This window comes from Plecotus auritus (assembly GCF_963455305.1).
Source record: "Plecotus auritus genome assembly, chromosome: 1".
Classification (NCBI taxonomy): Eukaryota; Metazoa; Chordata; class Mammalia; order Chiroptera; family Vespertilionidae; genus Plecotus; species Plecotus auritus.
The window spans coordinates 39,369,768-39,382,528 of NC_137770.1; the positions used below are offsets into that span (position 1 = coordinate 39,369,768).

The following is a 12,761-nucleotide window of genomic DNA, read 5'->3' on the forward strand; positions in this document are numbered from 1 at the left end:
TTTTGATTTCTCATACCTGCTGTCCCAGAATCTTGAGCGGTAGAGCATGTTTATTTTTATAAAGCTCTCCAAGTGATTCTGATACACATTCCCAGACTAACAAACACTGATGTAAGAAATAATTGCAATGGGATATGAGCATTTTAAAAATGGTATGAACAGAAATACCACAAAAGGAGAAGCCAACTATAAGAAGGTCTTACAGAGCCGAAACCGGTTTGGCTCAGTGGATAGAGCGTCAGCCTGTGGACTGAAGGGTCCCAGGTTCGATTCCGGTCAAGAGCATGTACCTTGGTTGCGGGCACATCCCCAGTAGGGGGTGTGCAGGAGGCAGCTGATCGATGTTTCTCTCTCATCGATGTTTCTAACTTTCTATCCTTCTCTCCCTTCCTCTCTGTAAAAAATCAATAAAATATATTTAAAAAAAAAAAAGGTCTTACAGAACTAGTGAAATTTAAACTAGAATGTGCAGAGTTCTCCACATAGAAGGGAAGAATGATAAACAAGCAATCATTATTTAAGAACTAAAACTCTTACAATCTAATGAGCTATTGCAATAACCAATGAACATTAGCTTAGAAATCCAAGGGATAAAGGACCATGGGAGGTGTGCTGGCTTTGTTATAGATACCTGAATATCTATTTGTTGTTGTTGTAGTTTCTCAAGATGCCTAATGTGCTGCTCCATAAACACATTCATTTGCTTTTCATGATCATGACAGTGTAGCTTCTCATGTTTATTCTGAATGCTTGCTTGCTGCTCTGTAACACGTTGTAATTGTTTATCAGTCTCCTGTAACTTATTGAGTAATTCTGCAACAGAATTGACCTTTGCTTCCAAATCACTCTGTACCTATGGCAAAAAAATATCAAAAGATATTTAAAAAATATGCCCCATTACTGAAAATGTTATTTAAAGCAACTGGTATTGAGAAATAATCAAACCAGATTTTTATCCTTGAAATCTCTGATGATTTGATGCCTTTATTTTTATAATCAAAGAAATAAAAGGCACAACATATTATCTTTAAGTAGACCTTTTCTCTTCATAAAAAAATACCAAATCTGCCACACAATTTTTATAATGCCAGAAATAAAATACTTAATTGGGAATTAAAAGGAAGGAAATACCAAAACAAAGTAGCTATTGATACTTCATTCACCTCAGGCTGAGTGAGGTCAGCAGCCTGGAGTTCTAGTCTCGGCTCTGCCACCTATTAGCTCTGGGACTTTGTGCTACTCTGACCTGTTTCTCAGTTTTCCCATTTACGAGCTGTGGCAGGGATGATTTCTAAAGTCCCTTCCAGCTCTAAAATAAGGATGGCCGAGTGCCCCAGGTTGCCCAGGACTGAGGGCTTCCCAAGATGAGATATCTTTGGTGCTAAAACTGGGAAAGTCCCGGGTTATCTAGCATTTTCACAGTAATGAAGGGGTCTCACAACTCCTGGGAGGTAATACATCACCACAAACAAGAAAATTCTTTCAAATTGAGAGCAACTAGAATGTCCCTAACCTATAGTTGAACACAACCATTTATAGAATCAGTTTCTAATAAATACTTTCCCATTTTACAAAGCAGTTACGAATGAATGAATATCTGGGGAGAAAAATATACTTTTATCAGTGGAGCTGCTGTTGCAATGGCGGCGGCAGTTGCTGCAGCCACAGTTGTAGCTGAGTCAATGTCACGGGGTGAAGTTCTAGGCTCCTGAGCAACAGTGTCCTTTTCTGTACCTGTATCCTCTAAAAGCTGTACCTTTACTTCCTTAAAAACAGGCATGCTCTGAGCTCTGTAAATAAAAAAAGGAATAAATATACTCAGTAAGCTACCTTGAACCATTTCAAGAAATACCTAAGTGGTAATCTGCTGAAAGTGGTTTTTCTTGGTTTTTTAAAAAAAAATAAAACTTTTTCGCTCTATAGTTGGCCTAAAGATGACAATGACATAAACCACTGACAAAACTAAAGACTCCCTAGTAAAAAAACAAACAACAAACAAGTAAATCGGCAGGAATGAGCTCCATCCCCAGCTGCTGGATTTCCCCCCTTGATTTTTAAAGAAGGCATAGGGCAGCTCTCCAACTTACTCTTCTTTGATATTTCCTCATTTCTACTAAGAGAATCCTTTTTCTCTGTCTCAAAATTCTGAGGTTATCTTGACTTCTCCATCCTCCGCTTAACCTTCTCATACCCACATGAGTCATCAAATTGTGTCAATTATTTCATCACAATTGCAGGAATAGTGTCATAGAATCACAAAAGCTGGGAGAACCCAATAGGCCATCTACCCTAATTTCCTAATGTTACAGATGAAGAAACTGAGGTCCACTGACTTCCACAGAGGGACTTAGTTTATCAAAGTCACATAACTAGTAAGCAGCTGTTAGGATCTGATTCCTAGAGATCTTCCCAGGACACCTAGCCTTCTCTCTCAGAACAACACTTCTCCCTTATTACTTCTCCCTCTCCAGTAAAACATTTCATCACCTCTTGCCAACTATTTTCATTCTTCCAGTTTTGACTTGCTTAAAAACTTCCCACACATGCCCTAGCCAGCTTGGCTCAGTGGATAGAGCATCAGCCTGCGGGCTGAAGGGTCCCAGGTTCAATTCTGGCCAAGGGCATATGCCTGGGTTGCGGGCTCGATCCCCAGTAGGGGGTGTGCAGGAGGCAGCTGATCAATGATTCTCTCTCATCATTGATGTTTCTATCTCTCTCTCCTTCTCCCTTCCTCTCTAAAATCAATAAAGAAATTAAAAAAAAAAAAAAACTTCCCACACATATTTCTCCACCATTAAAAAATCTAAAACTAGCCAAAACTGGTTTGGCTCAGTGGAAGAGCGTCGGCCTGCGGACTGAGGGGTCCCGGGTTCGATTCCAGTCAAGGGCATGTGACTTGGTTGCGGGCACATCCCCAGTGGGAGGTGTGCAGGAGGCAGCTGATCGATGTTTCTCTCTCATCGATGTTTCTGACTATCTATCACTCTTCCTTCCTCTCTGTAAAAAATAAATAAAATATATTTAAAAAAAAAAATCTAAAACTATCCCTTATAGCAACTAAATAGGCAAATTTCTTCTGGCTGGCCTTCCACATATACCATGCTCTGGCCCTGTCCTAGCTTCCTCTTTATACTCCTATCACTTCACAAAACAACTCTCGGGAGTCCGCTCCTCACTCACTGTACCACACTACTCCCACACTCTCTCTCGCTGTTCTCTCAATCTGCTTCTATCCACTTATTATAACCTTCTCCTTCTGTAAGATCTAACATCAGCCTTACCTTTTAAAATAAGCTTGTCCTTATAATACTTCTTCTTGATCTCTCCTTTCATTAACTCCTTTTGCATTTACTGCCTATATCACACAATTGAGACCTGACAGCCATGCTATGGTTTAAATGTCTATCCAGGACAGTTTAGTAATATATTCAATGCAATGTTGTTTCCTATGAGCTCTAATCACTCATTCCTCCATATATGTGTATGTTCTCTCCCCAACTAAGTTCTTTTTTTTTTTTTTTTTTTAACAAATAGCTTGAGTATTTTATTTGTTTGCAACTAAGCTTGTTAATACTATATAATGAAAATGTACAAAGAATAACGTTGCAGTTTTTGGTTAGATTTAAGTCAAAGACATTCATTAATAAGGAATCTTCCAATGTGAATATTCCAGAAATTATCTCTAAGCCATCTGATCAGAACTGTCTCTGAATATTACCTTCCTTTGGAAGGTATTGGCATACATTTTAATTACACTCAGATTTTTCAAAATAAGCTGTAATTAAAAAAACTATTCTATATTCAAACTAAAACAATTTTAATAGAACTTTCCTTTCCAGAAACAATAATAAATGAAACAAGGCATTTGTAAAATGTGGTCCTGAACAAGTCACCATAAAAAATAAATGTATACTTAACTTCCACCTCCTCAAAACAGAGGCTACTTTCTGTTCCTCAGCCTTGAAAATAAGGTGAGGAACAGTCTGTAAGCAACTTTGGGCAGGGGGTTGCCAAAACAAAGCTCAGGCAGTTGAACATGGACACCTCTTAAAAGAATTTGGGAGAACCTGACCAAAGGATCCAAATCTTTATGGAATAACTGATACAAAGGTGAAGTGGCTCCTCCCAAGTAGCAGTGCTGCGGGGGCCTGGCCCAGCCCCAGCCCATGCTCACCTGGTCTATGCTCCCAAGAAAACCCTGATGCTCCTGCTCTAGGGGAGACTTTTTCTTTTTAGAGGTTCAGTGTCCAGGGAGCTCTCTGTGTGAATGAGGTGAGCACAGACTCCACATGGGTATTTTAAGGCTTGGAGTCAAAGTATCTTTCCAATACAGCTAGGCAGATTCCATGTGTCAAATGGTCCATCTCCAGTTTGTTCTAATTCCTCACCACGCATTTACAGACCTAGGACCACAGACCTTTGCTATGTCATCTAATCACATCTGATGTCCATCCTAATGTATGATTCATATTCTGTGCCTGAAAACAGTCCCTGTATTTAACAATACCTACACATAAAACAACCCACTATTACAACTTACATGGTCACAAAACATTAATGATCTTCTGTAGATCAAGCCAATGTTTTTAACCATAATTGTCATGCATCAAATTTACAGCCAGAATCCCCAAGATCAAAAAAATTTGCACAATACAAATAATAACTTAAAATACACATACACACATATACATACACTCTCATACACACTTCTTACAGAATGTGCTTGGGGAAACTCCATTTGTTGAGTGCCACTGAGGGCATATTTTGCTAAACTGCTGCTCCAGGTATTTTGCTTCGAAAATCTATCACCGTAGGGCACAGCTGTTTATTGGATGAGCAGAAAAGAAAGATATGGTTGTGGCAACCAGAAAGTTTTAAGGTCTTCAAGTTGTATAAAATGGACCTGCAGAAACCTTTAAGTGTTCTCAGGATGCAAAGTTGGAGCTGAAATGTGATATCAAACCAGTTGCAAAAAGTGCACAGCAGCCATCTCTTGAGGTCAAACCTGGTACCCAGATTTGCAAGAAAGCTTCAGGACACATAGCTTGTGGGCCGTGTTCCGTTTCGTCGCATAATCTGATCGTGTGTGAATTTCACAAAAGATTCATATTGTTCTGCTAGTTTGGTATTGAGGATTTGCTCATACTCATCCCGAATTTTATCTTCATAGTCTTTTAAGAGACGCTCACATATTATTCCAACTTGTAGGAGAGTAAAGGTGGGCTGGTCCTTCTTCATCCAGGAGGAACCTGGAGAACTAGGCGCTGTGAGTGCTGAGGAGTGAGGCTGGCTTTCTGAAGTACAAGCTTCATTCTGATTAAGAACAACTTCTAATTGTCTCCACCTCTGGTAACGATTATATTCTTGTTTTATGTTCTGAAAAATTTGCTCCGGAGTCGGAAGGCGCCGCTTGTTGCCGGGTGGGACGGGCTGCTGAAGAGTCGGCGGTGGGGTCTGCATCTGAAGCTGCGGTGGCTTGGCGTCCGGGGGCCTGAGGCCCGGAGTGGGGCCGGGCAGCGGGGCACAGCGCCGCTGCTTCCAGGAACCCGGGCTCAGCAGCACCGCCTCGAACTCCATGGGCCTTTTCAACGTCACCCCGCACGCCATGCCGCTGACGGGCCAGGGACCAGGAGCAGACGCGGCTGTGACTGCGGCCCAACTTCCGCCTACTCAGCAGAGCTCCCGAGCCAAGTCGGCTCCAATGGCGCCTCCAGCACCCGGCCCCCAACTAAGTTCTAAGCAACCTGGGATGAGTCTAAATATCCTCTGATGGTAAATAATAACCATTATATATTTGGAACTACTTGACCTCTGCTATAAGTAGTATAGCGATGTGCTTAAGACCATAGGCTTTAAAGCCCGGCTGCCTGTGATTGAATTCCAGCCTAGTGTCTACTTGCTAAATGACATAGGGAAAAATCAATCTCTCTGTGCCTCAGTTTCCTCATCTATAAAATCAAATTCTGTAAAACTGGGATAGTAATATAATGTATCTCATTGGATTTTTGTGAGTATAAAATGAGTTAAATCACATAAAGTACTTTGAACAGTACCTCTTCTATAATGACTGTTAACAGCTATTGAATACTTTATATGTGCTAAGTACCATGAACAATGCTTTATTTTTTTTAATATATTTTTTTATTTTTTACAGAGAGGAAGGGAGAGGGATAGAGTTAGAAACATCAATGAGAGAGAGGCATTGATCAGCTGCCTCCTGCACACCCCTCACTGGGGATGTGCCTGCAACCAAGGCACATGCCCTTGACCAGAAGCGAACCTGGGACCCTGCAGTCCACAGGCCGACGCTCTATTCACTGAGCCAAACTGGCCAGGGCAACCATGAACAATGCTTTATACATACTGACATACAATATATATTTCACACATTGAAAAAGTTTTTCCTATATCCAAAGTATAAAGTGAAACTGATTTGAGAGAACCACATAAAAACAAGAAGTGGCCCACCTATTTTCTGTAAGTGCAACTTACTTTTGTTTTAAAATTGCTCTGAGAGCATCTTTCTGTCCCATGGTGTACTGGGAAATAAAGATGTCATTTGCTGCAAAATAAAAACAAAAATATACTTCAGATTCCTGAAAATATGTTAAATTTTAATAAGCTTCTAAATAAAGCACCTTTTAAACTGAAAGAATATTTAAAGAATATTTAAGAATTCAGCAACAGGATTTCACAATTTTAAAAAGGCAAGACACAAATGACTAAATGTCAATAGTCATAACCTGAGGCCCTAGGGAAAAAAATGTTATCAAAACAAACAAAAACAACACCTGGGGCCAAATTGGGAATATTTGCTCAAACTCTAAAGAGAAAGCTGTTTAGAATAAAATAAAATCAACTTTTTAAAAAAGGCATCATTAAATTTTTCAAAGCACCGCTTTAATCTACTATCTTATCAAAGACTATCCAAAACTTGAATTCAGAATTTATAAGCAGGTTTCTAGTACCAAACCTATACAATAGGTTGGTAGTAATAAAATTACCTTTACCGTTGCAAACACTTTTCTGGAGTTTTTGAGATTCTATTAATAGCTTAATTTAGAAGGAAAAAAATTTAATTAAAATAAGAAAAAACTATTAGGTTGTTTAATGAATGTCTAAAACTCAATGAATATATAAAAAATATAAAATTCTATCCTTAAAAGGAAATTCTGATACATATTCCAACATGGATGAACCATGAAGACATGCTAACTGAAATAAATCAATCACAAAAGGTCAAGTATGATTCCATTTATCAGAGGTCTAGTGCAATTCACAGAGATAGCAAGTAGAATGGCAGCTGTCAGGGGTTAGAGAGAAGGGGGAATGGAGAGCTGGGGCTAGTGGGTAATACACAGGTTCAGTTGAGGAAGATGAAAAAGTTCTGGAGATGGATGGTGGTGACAGCTGCACAACATGTGAATGTACTTAATGCTACAGAACTGTTTGCTTAAAAATGGTAAATTTTCTGATATGTATATTTGACCACAATTAAAAAAAAATCAAATGTATCCTTTTACCTTTTTGTCTCTTGTTCTCTTCTATTTTATCCAAAGGCAACCCTTTCACTGCAACATCTTTAGAAAAATCCTTTGAGATATGAAAGGAAGAAATAAAAGGCTAAATAAACATTATGATTTATTACTTACCAAGTATTATTTACTAGCCATGTGACTGCTATATTTTGGGAGCACAGGACTATATGCTTTATATACTAAATTCCCATCACCACCAGAATGCTTAGGTACCTTGAAGCTACTCAAGGATTTGTTGAATGAGTAGTAAGCTGTCAAACAAGTGAATGAGTAAATTAACAAGCAAGCAACTATGGCCCTGAAATTCACACTCATATCCGGATTTGCCACTTCTAGCAGAGCAAGTTGTGTAACATCTCAGTTGCTACAGTTAAATGTGAAAATCTGATTCACAGTGAGTCTGATGGAGAACATAAGGATGGCCAGTTCATGGCACAAAATCACAAATTTACCAAAACATTCGTCACTGAGCTCCTAATGTGATATCAGAAGGCTTCTCTATATAAGTCATACCTACTGACAAATAGCTTTCTGTTCACATGTGCAACCTCATCTGTAGATTATATTCATGGCTAAGTCACCATGACTTTTTTAAAGTACTAGGTTCATTCAATGTTCTATTCACTTGCCTTAGACACACCTTTTCTTTTTTTTTCTGCTACATCAGAAAAGGGAAAAGAGAAAAATCATAAAAGAAAACTGATCCAGGCTATTGATTGATAACAAGTGTTAACTCCCCCCCCCCCCCCCCCCCCGCAAAAGCCAATGAAACAGGTAATAATACAGAAGGCATCTGGGAAATATAAACAACTCCTACAAATTGGTAAGAAAAAGCACAGCACGTCAATATGTAATTCACAAAAGAATAAATATAGATGGCCACATACATTAAAAAAATTTCTACTTCATTAATAATAAAAGAAATAGAAAATAAAACGATGAGATGCCTTTTACATGTAAAATGGCAAAGACTTTTTGTTTAATTTTAGTGCTCTGCATTAATGAATGGGGAGATAATTCCAGTAATGACCTTACTGGAGAGAATATATATTGATAAACTCTTTCTGGAGGCAATTTAGAAATGTTTCAGAAGTGTGCATGTCCATTGATCTAATAATTTTACATCTAGAAATTAATCTTAAGGATATGACCCATGATATCCACCAGAATGTTCATATGGTTGTTTACATTATAAAAATTAGAGGAAAAAATTTAATGTCAAATGATAGGAATATGAACAAATAAACAATGGTACATACATACAATTAAATTCTATAAACCCTTTAAAAGTTTCTAGGGAAAATGATAGAAAAATATTCTTAATACTACTTAGAAAAAATATCCTTAATGCTATCTACACTAATAAAAGAGAAAGATGCAAATTGTACCTTCACGACGCCCACCAGCCAATCAGGAGTGAGTATGCAAATTAACCCAAAGATGGTGGGTTAATTTGCACACACTGGTGCCAAACAGCTGGGGCGGGACGCAGGCGTTTTGCACCACCCCAGCCACTCCGGGCCTCTGGGCAGTGTGGGAAGGCAGAAAGGCAGCTCCGGGCCGGAGCAAAGGTGGTGCCTGCAGCCAGGGGAAGGAAGGCCCACTCTTGCACGAATCTTCGTGCATTGGGCCTCTAGTTTAGTTATAAAATAGTATGGTCCCATTTCATAATATATATCCACATATAGGGGAAAAAAACTCTCAAAATGTTAATAGTTATTGATTTTAAATCATGGAAGTTCTTTTTTCTTTTTGTATTTTCTACAATGAATTTTTTTAAGTTTTTATTTTCTTTCTATATATATGTAAGGATTAGCCCCAAACAGGAAAAGGAACATCTTATCTTCTGGTAGTAGGGAGAAATAGGCATGAATAGGAGCATTTATAAATGTGAGCATATCGAGAACAAACTCTTTCAGTTTTCTAATTAAAATAGCATGGCCAAGTCAATCCACACTATAATCTTAGTACTCATTTATGAAACAAAAACATGATGCAAAGAGATTGCAGTTTGTGTTCATGATAAAATGATAATGAACTAGGTTTGTTTTGCAGGCATGTTTTGCACTAGACCAGTGGTCGGAAAACTCATTAGTCAACAGAGCCGCAGTTTGCCGACCACTGCACTAGACAAATCTACACAAAACAAGCTGAGAGCCCATTATTAAATGTATTGGCATCCTGCTTGATCATCTTCATGACAAATGTTACCCATTTATCCTCAAACATACATAAATAATTTTCCATACATTCAGAAAATTAGAAAATTATTTTGATAATGAAATTCAAATAGCATTAATCATTAAATAAGGCCTGCTCAAAAAAGAAACAGAAAACACCAACCCAAAGGCTAGGCATTTGCTCAGGAATCAAGTATGGTGCGTAATTATACATTTTTTACTGTGAGTTTCTGAAAAAATTGACTATAGCTTCAATTTAATTCTTAGTTTACCAGCCTAAATTTTCAAAATATTGTGAAAAAACTCAAGGACACAAACAACACTGTGGTGATTGTGGGAGAGGTGGGGGGTGAAGGAAGGTATACAGGAGATAAATGGTGATGGACTGAGACTTGACTTGGGGTGGTGGATACACAATACAGTGTACAGATGATGTGTTGTAGAATTGTGCACCTGAAACCTGTATAGTTTTGCTAACATGTGTCACCTTAATAAATTCAATAAAAAGGAAAAAAAATAAAAACAGAGGGGGGAAAAAATCCCAAAATATTGTGAAATTCTCCCTTATAGACTTTTTAAATTGACAATACATAGGTCAACATTACAATTGGTGATCAAAGTCTAATTAGACTGCATCACCAAAACATTATATTTATCATCAAATATCTTTAGCATTATAAAAAGGTTAACATGAAAATTTCATGTTTTTGTTTCTTAAAGACCCCTCAAGAAAATACCCACAAAAGACCTCACAATAGTTTGTCTGATGTATAACCACACTCACATTTTTTATTATGTTGTTATTGTTCCTTACCTTTACATAATATCTCTTGTTTAGAATACCTTTTCCTTAGATAATAGCAGAGCTGTTTTTTTTCAATTACACTATTTCTTTCCGAGGTCATTATCTTACTAACGGATATTTTTTATTCTATGGAAGGCTTTTTCGTTGTTAATGTCTCAAACGCTATTTAAATCACAATTGTTGTATGTCAAACATTTCTCTTGGTAAGTGAAATTTAAAAACAAGGCTTGCTGCTAATGAAACATAATTTAAGAATACATTATTTGACAATACTGAAAATTTCAACATCAGCATAATTAAGAATCCTTTTGCTTACACTTTCTGACACAGCAGGGGTTTCTAATGGAGGCTGGTAATCATTTCTAGCCGAAGCTAAGTCTGATGAACCTACCAAAACAAAGAAATTAATTTTAGTGATTTTTCAAATCAGAACATTACATGTAGAAACTGTACAGGCATGACTCAAGAGCTACTAGTATATATAAACTCCATATGAATGCAAGACCTAAATTGGAAACCACATTGCATGCAAAAAAAAAACTTAAGAAAAATGAGATTTTACAACTCATACCTTGGAAAATATGGGTCAATATTGACAAGCAAGTGAGATAAATATAAAATGGTTTAAAGTATATCATTACTCTGTTAGATTTGGACAAACTAAGGCAGAATCACTTGCCATGAATAAAATATGTATATAATATAAAAGCCCGATTTAACAGCAGGCATGTGATATGCTGTACCAACCAAAAAGCAACATTATAAAAGCATTTTTTTTGTTTTTGCACATATATCCATTAACTTAATCCTTACAATTACCCATGAATTGGATAAAGCATATGTTATCTTCATTTTCACTGAGGTCCATACATGTTAAGTGAATTAAAATATGAAAGCCATCAAATGGCAGAAGTTGTGTTTTTCTACTACGCCAAACTATCATAATCCAAACAGAAGGTAGAGTATTTGGTAAAAAGCCCTAGCAGTGAAAAATAAGCTCAGCATACAAATTAAGTATGTCCATTACAGATGGAACTGCAAGAGTATACAAAAGCCACACAAAGAAAAAACACAATAGGAAATGTTCCAGTTTCATTCATTCTATCTATTCAATACTATTGGATGCAGGCTATGCCTGGCCATTTTCCCAGGGAACACAGTCAGTTTTTGACACCTGTACAAGCTAAACATATCTCACGCTTGTGGATTTAAACATTAAAAATCCTCTAAATTTTGAAACACACACGCAAAAAAAAAAAAAAAATGCAATAAAGAAGACATAAAATTTAAAAAAATCAGAAGTTGAAAAACTATGTGGGATCACATACCATGTAACGTTCCATTCAAGCTAGTCCCCGTTCTAAAAGGAAGATGTTTGTTTGCAGACAACGCTGGAGGAACACAGGACAACTCGTCTTTCAGCGAAGCCAAATTATATCCCTGGTTTGGAGAAACTACCTCACGAAGCCTCTTCGCTGGTATTTTAATCCTTCTTTTCTTTTCCGGGCTAAACTCGGGGCCTTTCATATTACTGGCAACAAAACTAGTCTCGAAATTCTGTAGAACTTTCTACTGGGTCCATAAAACTTCAGAACAAAATTTTCACCGCTTTGAAGACTGGGGAGACTGGCAAGAAGCGCGGGGGAGTATAAAAAAAAACACGTGAATTTCAAGTGATTCTGAAATATGCAGTCATCAACTTTTAAATTAATGTCTAAACTGACTATACACAAAGCTAGAAATTTTAATTTTGGTACTTAATGCAGCATAAAAACTAGAACATTTTTAACCATTAATCCCACTCAGTCTACAAATGCACCATGCCATGAATCTTAAACTGGAGATGACAAGATAATGACTGCATGAGCATAATAATAACCGTAACAACAGTGCATTCTCCAGCCCGAGAGTTGGCAAGACAAAATCAAACAGATGTAGAGGCGCAGTTAAGATTTGCTGGGCGGAGGGAGTCAAGCAGGTAAAACCCAAATGCTTTTTTTTTTTTAATTCCCCACGTAAGAAGCTTAATAGCATTATTCAGCCAATGAGTCTTACACATCCCTCCAGTTGCAAACACCGGACACCTAAACTCACGCCTCCGAGTCTCCAGAACGCCGGGCAGCCACACAGCCACAGGTCTAATCAGACAACACCTTCAGTTGCCCGCGGGTAAACATCCACTTCCTTGTAAGCCCGCCCCCCCGAGATACAACACGCATGCGCGCCTAGAATATTGTC

The 12,761-nt window shown here is 37.8% G+C and overlaps 2 protein-coding genes across 12 annotated transcripts in view; both read right to left on the bottom strand.

Moving 5' to 3' along the window:
* KIAA0586 overlaps positions 1–12,731 on the bottom strand; it is a 113,926-nt gene extending 101,195 nt beyond the window's left edge. For 4 of the 11 annotated variants that reach the window (XR_013960685.1, XR_013960686.1, XM_080670050.1 and 1 more), the window contains exons 1-7: positions 12,618–12,726; positions 11,852–12,149; positions 10,840–10,910; positions 7,524–7,593; positions 6,493–6,562; positions 1,616–1,790; positions 632–853 (exon numbers count right to left, since the gene is read on the bottom strand). Coding sequence is in view for 7 of the 11 variants with exons in the window: in XM_080670050.1 (XP_080526176.1) it covers positions 632–853; positions 1,616–1,790; positions 6,493–6,562; positions 7,524–7,593; positions 10,840–10,910; positions 11,852–12,050 (807 nt within the window). In the remaining 4 variants the exon portion in view is untranslated. Of the gene's footprint in view, positions 1–631; positions 854–1,615; positions 1,791–6,492; positions 6,563–7,523; positions 7,594–10,839; positions 10,911–11,851; positions 12,150–12,578 lie in introns of those variants that run through there. The other 7 variants (XM_080670051.1, XM_080670049.1, XM_080670052.1 and 4 more) reach the window with 6 other exon arrangements.
* Positions 3,532–5,881, bottom strand: LOC308249214 (akirin-1-like). Its single transcript, XM_080670138.1, has one exon. The coding sequence runs from the start codon at positions 5,605–5,607 to the stop codon at positions 5,032–5,034; it is 576 nt and encodes a 191-aa protein (XP_080526264.1). The 5' UTR covers positions 5,608–5,881; the 3' UTR covers positions 3,532–5,031.
* Positions 12,732–12,761: the final 30 nt, after the last annotated feature.